Genomic DNA, 20,443 nt, shown 5'->3' with positions numbered 1-20,443 from the left:
CCAACAAATGGAAATCCAGCAGGCACCAGCAGCGTCCCTTTGTCCCATCCATGTCCCACTGGGACTGCTTTCACCTGGCCATCAGGCACCAGGATGTGACCAGGCTCCTCGTGGCCTGGCAGAGTCAGGAATTGTCATTGTTGCTTTGGAAATGAAGGGATGGGGTTATTTTAAAGCTAAAAGTGATTTATTGCTCAGACAAACATCACTCCCAGGGGCTGTGAGATTTTAGAGGAGCAAGCATTTGGCCATAGCTCAAGAGTAGTGACAAGTTTTGTTACAGGACAACACAGACAATATAGAACTTATACAATATAGGACAATATAGACAATACAAGACAGTATAGAACTTTCTAACCCAACAGACAGCTCCCACAGGGTTCATTTTGCTTTTCTGACCTATCACCTTTACTTCTGCTGCACTGTGAATTCTTTTGTCCGATGGCTTCTGTCTCACTTACAGATGCTTCCATTATAACTTCTAAATTCCATTTCTGTTACAACTTCTAAATTATTTTTCTGTTGCAACTTCTAAACTCTGTTTCTGTTTAACTTCTAAACTCTGTTTTGTTATAACTTCTAACCTCTCAGCTTACTCTATACAACCCCACCCCTACACTCTAAACCCTTCACCATCTTACCCATACATTAATCACTTGTTTAAAGCATATCCTTACTTACAACTATAGAAACAGAAGTTTATTATTTTTTCTGCTTAATGTCTGTGTGCTGTATTTTTACATCAAATCTCCCAAGGCTGCAGATCAAACCCTTCTGTGTCTGTGGAAGTTTCTGTTTTCTCCATTCCCACAAGGAATACCCCACCCAAAGCCTTCCCTGTCTTGGCCCAGCAAAGCCCACTGCTCTTTGTCACTCACTCCAGAAGGAGTTCCTGGGAAAACTGTTCCAGTGGAAGATGCTGAGCCTTTGGTTGTGCCTCCTCTCCACCAGCTGAGTCAGATTTTGGGCAGCACAGGCAGCAGGGGAGGGACCCCATCCCGCCCCACTGCACTGCTTCACCCTTCCCAAGGATCCCGAGCCCTCCCCAACACAGCTGAGCTCCTTTTGCTTCCCCCTGAGCTGGATCCCACCCAGCCCAGGGATCCAGCCTGGATCTTGGACAGGGCTGGAGCAGCCTGGGATGGTGGACGGGGTCCCTGCCATGGCAGGGCTGGGATGGGAGAGGGTTTAGGGTCCAACCCAAACTGTTCTGGGATCCTCAGGCTTGCTGGGGTGTCTCTGCAGGAGGCAGATCAATGGTCCTGTGGGTCCCTGTTGGAATCTGAAATGCAGGGAACTCTCAGAACTTTGGGCCTGGAAGGCAAAGATCAGAATTAAACCCAGGATTTGGTCTGAGACCTTGGCAAAGGCTCCCAAACTCAGGAGCTAGAAGTGAGAATGTGGATTTAGAGTTTAAAGCACAGACATGTTAAGTTGGGAAGAGGAAAGTTTAGAGCTTTAGAGTTTAAGATATAGAAAATATAAAAGTATTTACAAAGGTAACAAAGAGTTTAGAATGCAGCACTGTAGGTTTGTGTGCCATAACATGATTGGCTAAGAAAGCTTACACACGAGTCCATAAGACAAAATATTTAAGGACTGCGTCAAAAACATAAAGATCTTTGTTGGCAGTGCTTTATTGGTCAATAAATCTTTAAAAGGTCTTGTAACCCAGTGTCTTGTGACCTTCTGAGCCATGCAGTGAAGATGTGAGCCCAACTTGCCTGAGTAGAAGATAAGAAGAATAAATCCCATCATCTAAAAAACTCAGAGGTCCTGTCTCTAATGAATTCAAAATTCCCACAGGTCCCTTGCCCCGTGGATATTCTGTGATTCCCTGCCTGTCCCTCCAGCAGCAGCTCTCCTGCTGGCTGTGCACAGATCTCAGCCAGAGCTGCTTGGACAGTGGGGCTGGACAGAGGCAGGGCTGCTTCCCAAACCCTGGGATTGCACGGCTCTGCCAGGACTGCCAGGACTCCCTTCCTCTGCTGCTCCCCCGGAGGGACTCAGAGCACACAGCTCATATTTATACACCACCGATGTGCAAAGCTGCACAGGATGAGAAAGTCCTTCAGCTTTCCTCAACACTTCCAGTTCTGGAGACAGAGGAACATCACAAATCAATCAATCAATCAATCAATCAATCAATCCATCCATCCATCCATCCATCCCAGCTTCTCCAGCACAACTGGGCAAAACAAAATTCCCTTTGATTTCAATAAAATCACAGCTACAAATTTCAACAATCACAGCCACATCATTAAAAATGAATATACACAGGGAGAAGGTGGCTCCAAAGCAGCTGGTTTGGGAACAAATGAGGTCAGCTTTTACTCCTGAGAGCTGGAACATCCCTAAATCAATTCCCAAATTCCACCACACCCTCCCAGATGCCACTGCACCAGATCCCCCTCCCAGGGGTGTCACAGCCCGAGTGTCCCCAGCCCAGAACCCCAAACTGCAGCTCCAGCACAGCTCTGATGGCTCTGCCTCCCAGAAACAGCTAAAAATATCCAGCCCTTCCCACCTGGGAATTCTGCTGCCACTGCCACTTGTCCTGCCTCACTAATTGTTGCTGGAAAAGTCCAAATCCTGTGGCACAGTTGTGCAGTCAGGAGGTTGGGTGTCCCAGGAGAGCCCCCCTGAGCCAGAGCATCCCTGGGATGGATCCCCCCTGTTCCACTGGAGCTGAGGCTGACCAGGGAGATGTCTCCATTTCAGGGGTTTCTTTCCCAAAATCTATAGCATGAATCAGTTAATCAGGGATGAGCCCTCTGGATTTCTCATGCTAAGTGGCCTTGGGCTGCTGTTTTCCATGTGGGTTTCCATGGCAATCAGCAGAACCTGGAATAAATCTGTTTTGTCATAATTGCTGCACAATTCTGGGCAAAAGGGAATAAATAAATATTCTCTTACTATTTCTCCCAGCTTGACTCAGGAGCTGGAGCTTTCCTGAAGCTCCTGATTTAGTGAACAAGCCCAAAAATCACCAAATATGACGAATTTCAGCAATTATGGTTATTTAGGATAACCAAACCTGAGCACTGCCAGCGTGTGGGAGTGTTTATTAGCGTCCCCATGACTCAGAATTATTCCATCTTTAGAGCTTTTCCCAGATTTTCCCCGTGCTCCACGACATGAGGGGGAGAGAGCAGAGATTTGACATCAGCAGAATGTTTTTAGGGCTCTGAGAAGACAAACCAAAGGCTGAGCCAGCTCTGAGATTCCCCCCAGCATTCCCAGTCCCACCAGTCTGGGGTGAGGAGAGCAGACAGCCCTACCCCACATTCCCAGCAGATTTATTAGAAATTGTAAATTAATTTTTTGTATTTAATTATTAATCTATGAAGTCATCATAGAGAAGACCTTGGGAGACCTTTTCCTCTGCTGGTTTCCATGTGCAAGTTTCCAAGCAAACTTGGATTTTTAAAAAATGGAATATGTAAAGATAAATAATATAAAATATAAAAATAGATAAGTGTAAATGTAAGTATATAATTTATAAGTATAAAATATAATATAATGGAGTAGATATCTGGGCATGGAAGAGGTTTTTTGGGGAAAAGCTGTGATTCAGACACAGCCACGTGCTCTTATTGCAGCTTCCAGGGGGACAATAGGGCAGGAGCCTCTCCCAGAGAAACCCTAAGGGCAGGATGGGGGAATAACTTCATTTTCCCTGTGAAAGACCTTTCCCTATGGAACATCAAGGCACGGGCCAGTCAGGGTGAAAACTGCACCTCCTGAGTGCTCTTTTTATCAGATTTCTCCCAGTTTATGGTGTCAAAGCAGCACAAATGGGGTCATTTCCATTGGCAAATCTGGCTGCCTTTGCCAGTCCTTTTTAAAAAGTTTAATCTGGAAGAAAATCCAAGATCTTATTGTTAGAAAGCCCCAATTTTTAATGTACATCAGCCCAAATCTCAGCAGTGGCACCACAATGCCCACTGGGGATTTACAGCTCTTTGTGGGCTGACAACATGGAATCTTCTTCCTTAAAAAAAAAGGTGCTGGAATTCCCATCCTCTACTCTCAGGACAAAATGTTTTTATGCAACTTTATCACAAACTAACAGCTCTGTGAGGAGATGAGAGAAATCAATGAGGACTTTGTGCCAATCACAACAAAACAACAGCAGTTTGTGGGGCAGATAGAAGGACAAAAAAGGGAATCATGGAATCAGAAAATCAGGGAATATTTTGGGTTGGAAGGGAGCTTAAATCCCATCCTATTCCACCCCCTGCTATGACAGGGACACCTTTCACTGTCCCAGCTGCTCCAGCCTGGCCTTGGGCACTGCCAGGGATCCAGGGGCAGCCCCAGCTGCTCTGGCAATTCCAGCCCAGCCAGGAATTCCCAATTCCCAATGTCCCAATATCCAATCCATCCCTGCCTAACAGAAAGTGTCAGTGAGAGAAATGAAAATACCCACCCAACCAACCAAAAAAAAAACCCAACAAAAAATCCAACCTGCCTCTGCCATTGATAAATTACAAATTATTGATAAATTACAAGTTACTGATAAATTACAAGTTATGGATAAATTTCTGGAAGCAGCATTCCTTGTACCTCCAACTCATCTCTCCTGGGATAACCCAGGCTTCTTACAGACATCCAGCACTGCAAATTATTCCCCAAAAACCAGCAGGAGCAACACTGGAAATCAGTCACTTTGTGTTTGTGGTATTTGTACCTGAGCTGAGGTGCTCAGGACTTTGAAGAATGGAAAAACATAAAAATGGAAAACCAGAAAACCCACATTTAAATTGTGAAAAGGACTTTTAGGTGCTGAACGCTGGGATGTTCCAGCGAGCCTCAGTCCAACATCCCCATCCTGTGGCTTGCACCAGAACTGCAGAGTTTCACCCCAGAATCTCAGCTCCTGCTGCCGCCCAAGCCGAGATGCACACCGGGCACGGGAGTCTTCTTTTTAATTACTTTCCTGCCTGTAATTCTCTTGGAAAAAGATTTTCCTACGGATCTGAGCTTGTAAAGAAATGGGAATTGTGTGTTGGACAGCCATGAAACTCCTTTTAGTAAATCAAGAGGATCTTCATCCTGACACTGCACAAGAACCTAGGAGCAGACCCCCACAAATTCCTCTCAACACCTGGGCTCACCACAGGAGCCAGGAATTGCCAGGTTTGTCCTGCCTGAAGGAAAACTAAGGAATCAGGGAGAATCTTGTGGAAATGGGCTTTTAGAAGGTAATTAGTGACTTTTGTGTAAGTGAATACATGTCCCAATGGTCTGACATAAACATATTTCCTATTTTTTCTAGGATCAGATATTTCATTCCCATCATATTCAGTGTTGTGTGTTCCTACAAAAGCTGCACTTGATGGCACGAGGGTGGAAGGACTCCCAAAAAAGCAAGACAGCAGCAACACAAGCAACCTGCAGCAATCTGCTGTTCCTAGCACCCAGTCCCACCTCTGGGGCCCCAGGAGAGAAAAGGCAGCAACAACAACCACCAACCACAGCCCTTCTGGAGCCTAAACCAGCATTTGGTGGTTCAGACAACAGCTCAGGGCTTGTGCTTGAATCCTGCACTAAATCCGAGTGGCTGAGGGAGGGAACACAACCTGGGAAGGGCTGGGGGCAGGATCCAAACCAGGAGCTGATCCACACCAGGGGCAGGATCCAAAACAGGGGCAGGATCCAAACCAGGACCAGGATCCAAACCAGGAGCTGATCCACACCAGGGGCAGGATCCAAACCAGGAGCTGATCCACACCAGGGGCAGGATCCAAACCAGGAGCTGATCCACACCAGGGGCAGGATCCAAACCAGGACCAGGATCCAAACCAGGACCAGGATCCAGACCAGAACCAGGATCCAAACCAGGACCAGGATCCAAACCAGGACCAGGATCCAAACCAGGGCTGATCCAAACCAGGACCAGGATCCAAACCAGGGCTGATCCACACCAGGACCAGGATCCAAACCAGAACCAGGATCCAAACCAGGGGCAGGATCCAGACCATGGCAGGATCCAAACCAGAACCAGGATCCAAACCAGAACCAGGATCCAAACCAGGACCATCCCCCATGGCTGTGCTCCCACAGCCCAAACGGTCCCAGCCCCCATTCCAGGGAAGACACAGGATTTATTTTGGTCAACATTTAAAATTTGGAAGACTGTTATTACGGCTGGATACCTGCTGGAAACACAGGGACATTCGTGGCTGCTCTCCTGGATGTGGGGAGGATTGCTGGAGAGGGGCTGGGGACAAGGATGGAGGGACAGGAGCCAGGGAATGGCTCCCACTGCCAGAGGGCAGGGATGGGTGGGACATTGGGAACTGGGAATTCCTGGCTGGGCTGGGATTGCCAGAGCAGCTGGGGCTGCCCTGGATCCCTGGCAGTGCCCAAGGCCAGGCTGGGCACTGGGGCTGGAGCAGCCTGGGACAGTGGGAGGTGTCCCTGCCCATGGAATGGGTGGATTAGGATGGGCTTCAACCCTTCCAACCCATTCTGGGATGACCAGGGCAAACTGGAGATGTGCCAGATGCTCTCCAAGCCCAGCTTAACCCCCTGAAGCTCAAACCAAGCCACAGCTGCCAGGGCCACGGTGGAAGTCAGGGAGGCAGATCCCTGGGATCCCTTGGGATCTGCTGGGTCAGGAGTGGAGATGGACATCTGTGATGAACACACGGACACCTCCCTGCAGGCTTCTTCTTCCAGATGATCATGGATTTCCAGTCATGCTCTGAAATTTGGGGTTTTTTTTCTCTGCACAGTGTTTTGCTTCCATAGGAATAGTACAAGCTCATCCCACCCCAAAATGTTGCCTTTTAGGTAGAGCCCAACAAGGGCTTTTCTAGGAACAAAGGATTTGAGCCCCTCCAAACCAGTAACATGTGGGTGGGCACAGCAGGACCAGCTCAGAGGCACAGGGGAGCCAGAAACCATCAGCACAGTACATTTTGATTTGGGCTTGTATTAAAATATACCCTACCAAGAAAGTGTTCTAAGAATAGAACTGAATAGGAAAAAAACGCAGGGATTTTATTAAAATACATTGTACCAAGGAAGGCTGCTAATAATAGACCTGAATGGGAGAAAGGCACAGCTTGGAACTGCTGTGGAGAGCAAAGCTACCCCTCTCCAAGCCACACTTAGCTGAAATTCCCCAAACCCCAGGGGACTGATGCTGAAATTCAGGCAGAGCATCCTCCCCGCTCCTCGTTAGCTGCTCATTAGCATATTTCACATTAGCATATGGCCAGGGCCTGAACCGAAGTCCTCTGATATCTGCCAACCACGGAGCTGATGTGGCACTGAGTCACAGTCCCAGGCTGGCTGGGGCTGCAAAGGACCTTGAAGCTCATCCTGTTCCCCCCCCTGCCACGGGCAGCGACACCTTCCACCAGAACAGAAATAATTGTGCTGAAAAAATGACATCAAACGGGGGAAACTGCACAGATTCCTCATGAAAGCACACATGAGATCCGTTAAATATAGCCCAGGCAGGCTCCTCACACAAGACAATGAAACATTCCCAGTGTCTCTCTTTAGCATCTTGAAGTGCTGCCTGCTGCATGATGGCAAAACCCAAATGGTTTTCCAGGACTGGGTTTGATTTCCACGATCCTCCCCCCTGCATCTCCTCATTCCACCCCTCTCCGTGGTGCCCACGCCGCTCCACCCTCTCCTTTATTACCATGAAAATCACACTTCCACTCCTCCTTTCCACAACGTTCTGTATCCTTGGAGCAGGCTCATTTTAGGTCCAAAGCTGTTCCATCTTCTCCTGCTCCAAACAACTTCTCTTCACCTTCCACACCCTCCCCAAAGCCCTTCCCAGCAGCTCCTTGCTGCTGGATGCTCCCTCTGCTGCAGTGGGAATATCCCAGATATTCCTCATGGATGATCCCTAGGGCTGCACACAGCACTCCTCTAAATCCCCCCTCAGCCTGCAGAAATCTCAATATTATATCTGTATTTTACAGCCCCAAATGCAGGGTGGGCAGCAGCACCCTTCACTTCCTTCAGCAATACCTTCCAATCCCTTTACTTCCCTGCTCAGTTCCAAAGGTTTTGTGTTGCCTTGGCTTGAAGGCCACAGCTCCAAAGGTTCTAAATCCATGGATGTGTGCACACAAGAGCAGACTGCACCTTCCTAAACTCTCATTTATTCCCACACATCCTTCAAAACCAGCTGAGGGATCTCTTCAGAGATCTCCAGAGCACAAGATGGAAAGTCCATAAGATGGAAGGCTCTGGGAGCAAATTTAGGAGCCCCTTTTCCAAAGGGGAAATTCTTCAGAATTCTTCAAGGAATGGGTCTGTCGTGCGGAAAATAAAGAAACTTCCGGAGCTGGGAGTTCAGCCAAAGTTTAGAGATGATGTAAAAAGAAAGGTGGGGCCAAAAGGAGACATTTGAGTCAATGTAGGTACTGTAGAAATTCAGGGCATGATTCATTAGCCAAAAAAACCCTGAACCCCCTCTGCAGCTATTTCCAAGGAGGTACATCCATAATTTATGTGGAACAGGAGTGGGCTGCAATTTCCCCCACACTGCTCCTGCATAAATTACAGCAGCTTGTGATTCCCCAGCTCCTGGTTTTCCTGCCTGCAAGTGGGAACCTCTCATTTACCCATCACAGGAACCAGAGGCATCTGTGAAAAAAGGAAGGGGAAGGGTTTGCAGGTGCAACTTTCCAGGTTGGAAGTGGGAAAGGTGAGAGGCTGTGGGGGATTCTCAGTCATTTATCAGCACGGGTTACAGGAACCCACAAAAGCCTCCTAAATCACCTGCACTGAGCACAGAGAGGAGCCAGGCCATGGAGAAGTTTAAAATATCAAGAGATTTGTCATGAGAGCTGCTCCCCCACTTGTGGATGGTTTGGAGTAGAAGAGTCCTTGAGTGGATGAAAGAAATCCATAAAACATTTCCCAGCCCTGGGAGAGCCCAGGGCCAGGCTGGATGGGCTTTGCTGAGGCTTTGGGGCCAAGGAAATTTCCTTTGTGAAGTTTGGCCCCTGAGAGAACAGGGACCGTGTGCTGCAGTCAAGACAATCTCAGTGCCTTGCAGAAACCCTATAAACTACATCCCTGGAAAAACCCCTTGGAAAAGGAGAGGGGCAGAGGCTGGACGTGCAGAGTGCCCATGGAGAGGGCATCATGTGGCAGGAGGAGACTCCTGGTGGCCTTTCTGCTGTCCCCCTGGGGCCACTTTCTGTACCAACCCTCACCCAAACGCTGCAGGGACAAAGGAAAAGGAAAAGGAAAAGGAAAAGGAAAAGGAAAAGGAAAAGGAAAAGGAAAAGGAAAAGGACCAAACCAGAAAGAAAAGAGAAAGGGGGAAAAAGGGATAAAAGCAGAAGAAGCTGCTCCAGGAGCAGTGAGTGCAGCTAGGACACATCCAACTGCTCTCTAAAGGAAAAGGGACAATTTTCCTTCCAGAATACCCAAGAATGGGGGAATGAAGTGACAGAAATGAGTTATGAAAGAGTCACCCACTCTTCAGGGCCACTACCCACATTTTGTGCTCACAGACTCTGCACACAAACCAGAGACAGATTCCACCTCCCCTTTCTTGATCTTTTCTCCTCCTCCTCTTCTCCTTCCTCTCATTTTTTTCCCTGCCCCGGGTTTTTGTCAGGTTTTGGGGAGCTCTTTTTTTATCCCTCAGTCTGTTCCCATCACTTGGCTGATGTGACACTCTGTCCACTGGGCAGCTCTCATTATCTGAGGAGAGAGTGTCTTTTTATCCCTCAGTCTGTTCCCATCACTTGGCTGATGTGACACTGTCCATGGGCAGCCCTCATTATCTGAGGAGGGAGTGTCCAACATGTCACTTCTAAGGGACAAACAAAGCTGTGACACACAGAATGGGAAATAAAAGAGAGTAACAAGGAAAAACAGAAAACAAACATTCCCAGGAAAAACAGAAACAAACATCACTTGGCTGATGTGACACTCTGTCCACTGGGCAGCTCTCATTATCTGAGGAGAGAGTGTCCCAACATGTCACTTCTAAGGGACAAACAAAGCTGTGACACACAGAATGGGAAATAAAAGAGAGTAACAACATTCCCAGGAAAAACAGAAACAACAACAAAAACAAAAACAAAACAAACCAAAAAACCAAAACAAACAAAAAAAACAAAACAAACAAAAAAAACCACCCCAAAAACAACCAAACAAAAAAACCACATGCTGTCCTTATCCAAATTTAACTAGTAACTATAGTAAAAATTTGGGATTTCCCCTCTTCCCACTCTTTTTGTCTGGTACAAAAGTGGGTAATGAGGCAGCTGCTGAAATTCAGAGCAGAGGAGAGAGAGGCACTGGTGCAAAGGAGACAGCCAAGGCCAGAGGGAGCTTTTGGAGGAGCAGGAAGAGGGAAGAGAAGAGGGAACAGGAGCAGGGCCACGAGCTGCAGGAGGGGAAACAGCCTCGGGCTGGGCTGGGGAGGTTTGGGTTAAATGTTAGGATCAGCTCTTCCATGGGCAGGGTTGTAAAGCTGGGATGGGCTGCCCAGGGCAGTGTGGGGTCCCTGTCCCTGGAGGTGGCACCTGGGGACATGGCTCACTGTGACCACGGTGGTGCTGCTGGTTGATGCTGGATGATCCTAAAGGTCTTTTCCAACCTTAACAATTCCACGACTCATAGAGGAGAGAGAGGCACTGGTGCAAAGGAGACAGCCAAGGCCAGAGGGAGCTTTTGGAGGAGCAGGAAGAGGGAAGAGAAGAGGGAACAGGAGCAGGGCCACGAGCTGCAGGAGGGGAAACAGCCTCGGGCTGGGCTGGGGAGGTTTGGGTTAAATGTTAGGATCAGCTCTTCCATGGGCAGGGTTGTAAAGCTGGGATGGGCTGCCCAGGGCAGTGTGGGGTCCCTGTCCCTGGAGGTGGCACCTGGGGACATGGCTCACTGTGACCACGGTGGTGCTGCTGGTTGATGCTGGATGATCCTAAAGGTCTTTTCCAACCTTAACAATTCCATGACTCACCCCACAAGGATCCTTCCCACGCTCTCTGCCTCTCCCACCTCCCTTAACCCCAGCTCGTTCTTCACTTCTGTGCATCTCCCACACCACCTTCCCCTCCAAGGAAGTGGGTTCCATTTGGAACTCCTGGAATCCCTCTCCTCCCCCCAGCCCAGCAGCACCAGCTGTCCCCTCTGCCACCCCCGGGTCACACATCTCCTTTACCCACAGCAGGGCAGAGGTGTTGTCCCAGGGGATGGGGCTTTTCTGCCCCAACCCCGACGTGTGGGGAGCGGGGAGAGGAGGAGAAGCTGCTCCTGCTGGCCCAGCATGCTCAAAGCCAAAGCAGCAGGAGAACATCTCAGCCCTCATTGCCAGCAGGCTCCGGGAGGATGAATGCCTGCCTGAGGTTTCATCATCTCGGGCCATTAACCTCGACTGGTCATTAAGGCCCAAGAAATGCCAAGTGCTGAGGGCGTTTTTATCCCTCTCTGATGAATAAAAGAGAGGAGGGGAAAAAAAACAAACCCACCAGGTTATGAAATGTCTCCTAATGGGAAAATCAGTTCCCATTGCTCAGAAGAGATCACCCAGGGAACAAAAACCCCAACGAATTCCTGGTACAAAAATTCCACCTGTGAACTTCGAAGTGTGGAGGGAATTTGGCAGAAAAGGCTCCAAAAACACTTCACAAAAATGGGAGTGAACGTTTACATGTCAAGTGTTGTCCCCAGTCCCAAGAAGGCCTCATCCAGGAGAAGTCCCTAAGCCCCTGAGGTTGAAGTAGAGAATGTAACTCACCACAAGAACCTGGGCAAGCAAAATACAAATCCAAGCCAAAAATGGGATTTGGTTGGAAAATCCTCCTGTAATCCACCTTTCTGTCTGGGAACAGACACGTAACTCTGTAGCTGTCAAGGACTACTGGAGTCACAAGTGAGGAGCACATCTGGGATTTTCCTCCAGGACATGGCTGGGATTCTCCTGCTTCAATCCAGGTGTCTGCTGCTGCTTCAGGTCACCCAGCAAATCCCAATAATTATCCCAATAAAAGGAGCATTTTCAGAAGGTTTTTGCAAAATTCCAGCCTGGAATTCTTTTGCTGCCCTGCCTGGCTGGGGATCTCTGGTTTTTGCAGGGATATCAAAGTGCATTAAGTGCAGAAAGCTGTGGAGATGTGGAGACACGGGGGCAGCTCCCGCTGTCCGCAGGGAAAAATGGGAAAATGATGGAATTATGTAAGCTGGGAAAAGAGTGCCTGGTAAGCACAGAAACCACAGCCTGGAGAGTGACCACCCTACAGCACAAACCTCAGGAGAAATCCAGGAAATTTCCTGCAATCCAGGGACAGCCAAGAGCAGGTTACAGCTTATTCCTGGCAGGAGAAGATGTCACAGCCCAGAGCTGAGCGCTGCAAACTGCCAGGATTCAAGGGACTTTCACTTAAGGATCTTAAATCTCTTATTTGGGGCAAGAAAAGGTTTTCCCTGAAGCGTGCTGCTCATCGTGGAAGCGTCAAGGGAAGGGAATGCTGAGGGTTTATTGCTCAGTGGGAATGGGATGGGTGGAACCAGCAGGGTGTGTTTTCCCAGAACCTTCCAGTGTTTCACACTCTGCAGCCCAGATCTCACCAAAACCCTCCCCAGGGCCCCTCTGCAAGCACAGAGCTTGGAGTGGGGACACTCAGGGACACCCAGAGACACCCAGGGACACTCAGGGATGCTCAGGGACACCCAGGGACACCCAGGGATGCTCAGAGACCACGGCAATGCTGGCACCAAAGTGTTTCACACTCTGCAGCCCAGATCTCACCAAAACCCTCCCCAGGGCCCCTCTGCAAGCACAGAGCTTGGAGTGGGGACACTCAGGGACACCCAGAGACACCCAGGGACACCCAGGGACACTCGGGGATGCTCAGGGACCACGGCAATGCTGGCACCAACATTCCCAACACCCCGAGGAAGCAGCACCTCCCACAGAAGGAGTGAGGTGTGAAAGGTCCCAAAAACCCACAGGGTTTGTGCCAGGGCAGAGAATGGGGCCAGGAGGATCTCCAGCCTCTCTCCCTGTCCTTTAGGAGGATTCCCATTTTTATTAGAGGGAAAGGGGAAGGCAGGCAAGGCCTTGCTGTTCTCAATCCCTTTTTATCTGGAGACCTCGTTACCAGCAGCCAAAAATTAAAACAGAAGAAAGACATGTTCTTATTCACTCTATGAATTGTCTCAGTTGTCGAATTATCCACCAGTCATTACCAAAATGTTTAGCTGGGATATGGGGAAGGAATTGCTGGCTGGGCTGGCATTCCCAGAGCAGCTGGGGCTGCCCCTGGATCCCTGGCAGGGCCCAAGGCCAGGATGGACAGGGCTGGGAGCAGCCTGGGACAGTGGCAGTGTCCCTGGATGAGCTTTAAAGTCCCTTCCAACCCAAACCATTCTGGGATTCTGGGATTCTTTTTATCCCACTTGACTACCGGTCAAACCCCTTTTAACAGCAGATCTTTTTAACACGGCGAGTGGCTCAAGAATTTTAGATTTTATTTTCCTAGAGCTCTGCTTGATTATTTTTTAAAGCCAATTTGGAAGATTATTCACATCAGGCTTCCCCCTGCTAACCCCGAAAGGAATTCAGGAATTCTCTTTTTTTCCAGCTCTGTGGGCCCCCCAAACCCCAAGGGGTTTAGGATAAAAAGCTATTTCTGTTCCTTGCAGAACACATTTGAGCACGGAGTGCCCAGCAATCCTCCCCAGCCATGGGCTGTGTGCTGGTGTCCATAGAAACGCCGGCACAGCCCCAGCTCCTCCTGGCTCCCCTGGGAATAAAGCGGGCCTGAAATCCACACGGGGGCACCGGGAGGGGCTGGGGATGGGGCTGCCGGGAGCCCCAGTCCTGGACTGAACCCAGCCTGGGCAGGCCATGCAGGACTCCTGAGCTCCAGGCTCCTCGTTCAGGAATGGGGACAGCAAGAGCACCAGACCCTAGAGATATTTTTTATACATATATATATATATATATACAGGAATGGGGACAGCAAGGGCACCAGACCCTAGAGATATTTTATATACATATATATATATATATATATACACACACATATATACATATATATATATAAAATAACCTTTAAAATATATATATTTACATGTTTGTAAAGGTATTTTTTAAATTCTTTCTATGAAATATTGAGGGAGGACAGCAAGAGCATCATATCCTATATATCAATGTATATATATCTATATATATAGATATATCTATATCTACCTATATATATAGATATATATTTACAACCTTTATATATCTATTTTATATGTTTGTAAAGATATCTTTAAATTCTTTCTATTAAATATTGAAGAGGGACGGCAAGAGCATCATGCATTCATATTCTATATATCTATATGTGTATATATATATCTATATATGTAGATATACATATCTATATACATAGATATATATTTACACATATATATTTATAACCTTTTTAATATGTTTATATATTTACATGTTTGTAAAGATTTTTTTAATTCTTTCCTATTAAATATTGAAGGGGGACAGCAAGAGCATCATGCACTCATACACTACATATATATATATATATATATATATATATGCCCATCTATATACATGTTTATTAAGGTATTTTTAAATTCTTTCCTATTAGATATTGAAGGGGGACAGCAAGAGCATTGTGCATTCATAGCTTATATTTTTTTTTCTTTTTTTTATATTCATACACTTTTATATGTATATATTTACATGTTTGTAAAGGCATTTTTTTAGTTCTTGCCTATTAAATATTGAAGGGGGACATCAAGAGCCTTGTGTATTCATGGCCTATATATATATTTTAAATATATTTATATGCTTTTATATTAAAATCTATGTATATATTTACATGTTTGTAAAGGTTATTTCTTGCCTATGAAATATTGAAGGAGGACAGCACGAGCATTGTGCATTCACACCCTCTATATATTTACATTTATATATTTATATATTTATATATTTATATATTTATATATTTATATATTTATATATTTATAAATTTGTATGTTTATATATTTATATGTTTATATATTTATGTACAAATATAGTTCTATATTTCTAGGATACATTTTTAATCCCTGTATTTCCTGCCTGTGGAGGTATTTTGCCCTTCCCACCCCCCGAACATCCCACATCCTGCTCCCATCCTGCTGCTCCAGGCTCGGAGCTGCTCGCTGGGATAACTCTGCTCCACTAAAGAGAATTAATTTAGTAGGTCACGCTCCACAGAGACACGTAAACAAACACCCACAGCCGGCACAGACACGGATCATCCCAAATCCCCAAATTTGGGGTGAGAGCAGCCAAATCCTATTTTTTCCCTGTCCCTACGCTGCTCCATTAATACCCCGCTTTTCCGGGGTGACTTTGGGCTCTGCAAAGCCCGGCCTTGTTGCCATGGAGACGGTACAGGATCATGAATCCAGCTCCTGTCCCTGCACAGACACCCCAAAATCCCACCCTGGGCATCCCTGGGAGTGGTGTCCAAACCCTCCTGGAGCTCTTGGGAATGTGCCCATTCCCTGGGGAGCCTGGGCAGTGCCAGCACCCTCTGGGGGAAGAGCATTTCCCTAAATCCAGCCTGGCCCAGCTCCACAAAGGACACACCCAGGTGCATCCATTCCTTCCAGGAAACCCTGGGCAAGGTCCCACCTGGGCATGCCCTGGCTCTGACCTCACCCACACGGGCACAGGAGCTGATGGAGGGATGTCCCCTGCATGCCCTGGGCTCACCTGGGCCTGCCACACTGGAAGCTGCAGGGAAGCAGGGCTGGACTCCTCATTTTCCCAGGATTTCCTCCCCGAGGTCACTGCAGCCATTCCAAAATCCCAGCCCTGCCCCTTGGTGGGATGGTCCCTCTGCAGCTGCCAGGGGACAATTCCATGGAAGCTCCCCAGTCCTCCACAGGGAATTCCTGCCATGGATTGTCCCAGTGCAGCCCTGCCAGCGGGGTGGCCCCACCTTTGTCCTGCAGGGAGCAAACCATTCCCAAACATCACCCCAAAAATGACTCAGGCCATGAGAACACACAAACCAACAGGGTCAAGGGTCCCAGGCCAGGCTGGACAGGGCTTGGAGCAGCCTGGGACAGTGGGAGGTGTCCCTGCCATGGCAGGGGGCTGGAGTGGGAGGGGATTTAAGTGCCTTGCAACCCAAACCATTCCAGGATTCCAGGATTCTGTGACACCAGCAGAAAACACTGCTTTCCCCCAAAGTTGCAAGGCCCTTTTGGAAATCTTTTGTCAACTCTGTGGTGCTGAATGCAGGAGAAAACCCCAAACCTGAGGGAAAGTCAACAAGACACCCTGGGAACATTCATTTCACTGCAAGCCTTAACTCCCCTCCTTGACTCAACCCAAATATTTGGATTTACAAAGTCAAATCTTGACTTTTACAAACTAAATCCACTGTTACTCCATCAAATGGCATAACCTGAGAGCTGGCTGAGCTGAGCACCCTGATTTCAGCAGGGATGAGGCACAACCACGCCAGGGCTGCTGCTCTGGAGAGAGAGGGCTCAGCCTTTTATTCACCTGTCAAATGCTTAAACAGCTCCTGAGTGCTGCACAGAGGAAAATAAGAGCCCAGCCTAAGGAATAATCACATTCCATGACAGTAAGCTGTATTTTAGAAATTAATGACTCATGGCAGGATTGAGCTCATCCTGAGCTAAATTACTGAACCTCTGCTCTGCTCCTCTGCAGACACGATTTTTATCCATTTAATCAGCACTGGATTTTGAGGAATGCTCCCACTGGAATGGACCCTGCTCCCAGCAGCATCTGCCTCCAGGGCAGACCAGAAAAATTTCCTCAGGTGATGCTCTGAGGAAAAGGATTTTGAGACCAAAAAATGCAGAATTCTGGGAAGAATTCAGATGCACCTTGAAAAGTTCATCAAGAAATGGTCACTGACCAGCAGCACCCCATGGAAACAAGGCCACAAAACTCTTTGTGAAGATTCTAAATCCTTTTGTCACAATGTCCTCAACATTTGAAGTGTTGTTGCAGCCTGAGAGCTGCTCTGAAACAGAAAATGTTGCTCTTATCTTCCTCTCAATATTACACAGGAAAAATTACATGTAAAAAGGGGAAGCACAAGTGCTGCCAGAGATGCAGGACCAGGTGTAACTAAGTCTCAAAAGAAAATTGGCTTTAACCTCAACTATCTCTAAAGAAGCAGCAAAAACTTCCAGAAATAAACTGCATGTCTAAATATAGTTTTGTGTGAAGTTGAACGTCCTTGGGCTGCTCAGGGACACTCAGTGGCTTCACTTGGAGTCTCTGGCACAAGCTGGGAAGGATTTCCACTGATTCCTGTGAATGTTTCAAGGAGATTTTGTTACAAAGCCCTGCTGGTACCAAAAATCCTCAGGAATCATCGAGTCCAACCGTCCCCAGCTCTGCTAAGGCCACCACTGACCCCTGTCCCCAAGGGCCACATCCACAGGGCTTTAAATCCCCCCAGGGATGGGGACTCCAGTGCCCTGGGCTGCTGTGTCAGGGCTGGGGGACTTTTTCCATGAAGGAATTTCCTCAAAATCCCCCCTGAGCTGCCCTGGGCGATTCTCCAGACCCTGAGGTGTGAGGGAGAACATTCCAAAGGGAGACCCTGTCTGAGGAGGTGTCTCAGTCTCACCTGCATGAAGGCTGCAGTTGTGTCAATAAAAAGCAAAATGTGTAAATATTTCTCTGGGAGACATTTGGAGAGGAGGAGAAGGAGTAAAAGGAGGAGGAGGAGAAGGAGAAAAATGAGGAGGAGGAGAAAGGGAAGCTGAACTTCCACCCCAGGATCCCAAGAAGTGGTGGATGCCCTGACACATCCTCTGGGTGCTTGCTGCTGTCCTGCACAGGTCACAGCTTTTGTCAGAGAAATAAATCCCATCAGAAATCTCAGGGAATAAACTGACCCTGCCAGGATTCAAAGGGAAAACTCCAAATCCTGTGTCACAAGGGCTGGGAACACAAACCCCCAGAAAACACCAGGAGGAGTTCTGATGCCAGCGTTGTGTGGAATCACAAGCACACGTTTCCAGCTGCCCTAATTAGTGTCTAATAATTGACTCCTGTCCCTTAAGGGGGTTCTTGGCTCTAATTGAGCAGCACCTGCCACGTCAGAGGAACAGTTCTGTGCACCCATTCCTTGCTCAAAGGCCACACTTGACCCCTTCAGCGCCAGCTTTGGCTGTGCCCGGATTCAGGGCTCATCCCAGCAGCTGGAATCTCTGCACCAGGAGTCACTCCAGGACAGCAGCGACCCCACTCCCTTTGGGGGAGTTTAAACATCATCCCACTGGGTGTTCCTGGGAGTACAGGACTCCACCTGTGCCCTCCAGAGCAGCATCTCCCCAGCAGACAGGGCACTGCCAGCCTCCCACACGGAGAGGCTGGAGCTGGGAGCTCTGTCCTTGTGGACACACACCCCACAGACCCTCTCTGCTTCCCACCACACGGTGTGGACAGAAAAAATGCAAATCCAAAAGCTCCTCCAAACGTTATTCCCTTCCTAAATTAGATTGAGCAATGGATCGAAACCAGAAATTAAATGCAACATAATGAAAAGTCGAGTAATGAGTTCAAATCCCAGGGAGCTGCGTCTCTGCTGGCACAGAAGGAAACCAAGGATATCATTTCCATAGGTACTGTGGGCTTGGGCAAGAAGCTGGTGCTCAGGTTTTCATGTACACAAGATCTGCAAAAGATTTAAACTCCTTTGGGACACTGATTACAGATCTCCCTGACAGAATTCCCATTTGTTTTTAAATTAGACCTACAAGCACCACATTGCTACCTGAAGCTGATCCCTGCTGGTGGGACTTTCTGTTCCCCTTCTGCTTGCAGAGCCTGGTTGTTGTGAGGGTAAACTTCCCTGTGGGAGGGTAAAGGACAGGGAAAACATCCCATCATCTGATTTCGCCTGATTTTCCTGTTCTTAATTGGGTAAAGCAACATCCCAGAGGGGTCAGGAGGGAAGTGAGTCCCCCAAAACCACACAGACAGAGGCCTGGCTTCCAAAGTTCCAGGTCATGTCCTGCTCCCTTGGACACCAGGTGATGCCAAGGACCCTCTGCCCAAACCACCAACCCCAAATTCCCACGGAGCACAAACCCACCTGAGGAAGCAGCTCCCCTGCCAGGCTGAGAGCTGCTCCAGGACATCTCCCAGGAGCACCCACGGCAGCATCTCCTCACTGCCACAACCCTCCAGCATAACCCAAAACTGCCTTTCTGCTCGTTTATCCTTGTTTCAACTCCCGTCTGCACGGCTCAGATCACCCTGAACGTCAGGCTCTTCCCGAGACTCTCACATGTCACTCTGGAAACGGGGACTGCCAGCCCCACACGGCTGCTCTGGGCTGGGGCCGTGACAAGGAGGGGCCACCAGGCAAATGAAACCTCCGTGGGCTACTGAGATCCCCCCGTGTGACAGAGCAGCCTCCGTGTCCTGAGCACAGCACGCTTCCAAGCACGGCGAGTGCCCCTGGCTCTGCCAAGGGCCCAGCTCCGCTCCCCTGAGCTCCTCCAATTCCTGCTGGAGTCCCTGGGGAATCTGGGATGCAGGTTCACGCTCTGGGGAACGCTGCACGCGCTGTACTTGGGAACGAAATCGGTCATATTTACTGCAAACAGTGTTTTGTACCTGAGGGAGATGCTTCGGGGGACTCGGGATGTCAGTGTGTGTCTGAGCAGGGACAGCTGGCAGGCAGAGTGGGAGACTGGGAGCAGGGATGGAATAGGGTGGCAGGGATGGAAAAGGGGAGCAGGGATGGAAAAGGGGACTGTTAGCAGGAGGCTCCACGCTGATGGCTAGCAGTGCTCCTGCAGTGCACGGGGCTGCCGTGCAACCAGCTCCGAGCAGCCCCAGCCTCACATGCCGATGCTCTCGACGCACTTAAAACCATTTCCCCCCTAGAAACCCTAAAGCCAGGAGATCACTAAAACCCCATCTTCCATTCCGTACGCCAAGCGCACCTCCCGCTGTCCCAGGGAATAGGGAGGCAATGCCCAGCGGGTCAGTCACCGCCGGGAGCCCAAGGCGAGGACAATCCCTGCGTTTATCCGGGCTGTGGGGCCAAGCCCAGCCCCGAACTCCGCCGTGCCCGCAACTCCAGCGGTGCCGGAGCCGGAGCATCCCCGGGCAGCGGCACCGCCGCGCTCCGCTCGGGGTGCGGAGCCTCCCGAGCCCGCAGCCCCCGGCAGAGCCCCGCAGCCCCCCGGCCCCGGCCCCGGCGCTGACCTGCCGCAGGATGAAGCTGGTGGAGGTGGTGCTGCCGTCCGAGCGCTTCAGGCGGCTGCGGCGCGTCGCGGTGCCCCTGGTCACCTGCCCGGGGACAAAGCATCAAGGTGGTGCCCGCGCCCCGGCCCCGGCCCCGCCGCCCCCGGCCCCGCACGCACCGCGGCCATGGCTCCCGCTGCCGCTCCCGCTCCGGGCGCTCTCCGGGCGCAGCGGAGCCGCCGCCGGGGCGGA

The 20,443-nt window shown here is 49.2% G+C and overlaps 1 protein-coding gene across 4 annotated transcripts in view; it reads right to left on the bottom strand.

Moving 5' to 3' along the window:
- CACNB4 (calcium voltage-gated channel auxiliary subunit beta 4) overlaps positions 1-20,437 on the bottom strand; it is a 75,895-nt gene extending 55,458 nt beyond the window's left edge. For all 4 annotated transcript variants that reach the window (XR_005626479.1, XR_005626478.1, XM_039698616.1 and 1 more), the window contains exons 1-2: positions 20,371-20,437; positions 20,213-20,296 (exon numbers count right to left, since the gene is read on the bottom strand). Coding sequence is in view for 2 of the 4 variants with exons in the window: in XM_039698616.1 (XP_039554550.1) it covers positions 20,213-20,296; positions 20,371-20,379 (93 nt within the window). In the remaining 2 variants the exon portion in view is untranslated. The remainder of the gene's footprint in view (positions 1-20,212; positions 20,297-20,370) is intronic.
- Between the last annotated feature and the right edge of the window lie 6 nt (positions 20,438-20,443).

The sequence above is a fragment of the Passer montanus genome, unplaced genomic scaffold, assembly GCF_014805655.1.
Source record: "Passer montanus isolate IOZ18808 unplaced genomic scaffold, ASM1480565v1 scaffold128, whole genome shotgun sequence".
Lineage (NCBI taxonomy): Eukaryota > Metazoa > Chordata > Aves > Passeriformes > Passeridae > Passer > Passer montanus.
This window is presented reverse-complemented; position numbering and strand designations above follow the sequence as displayed.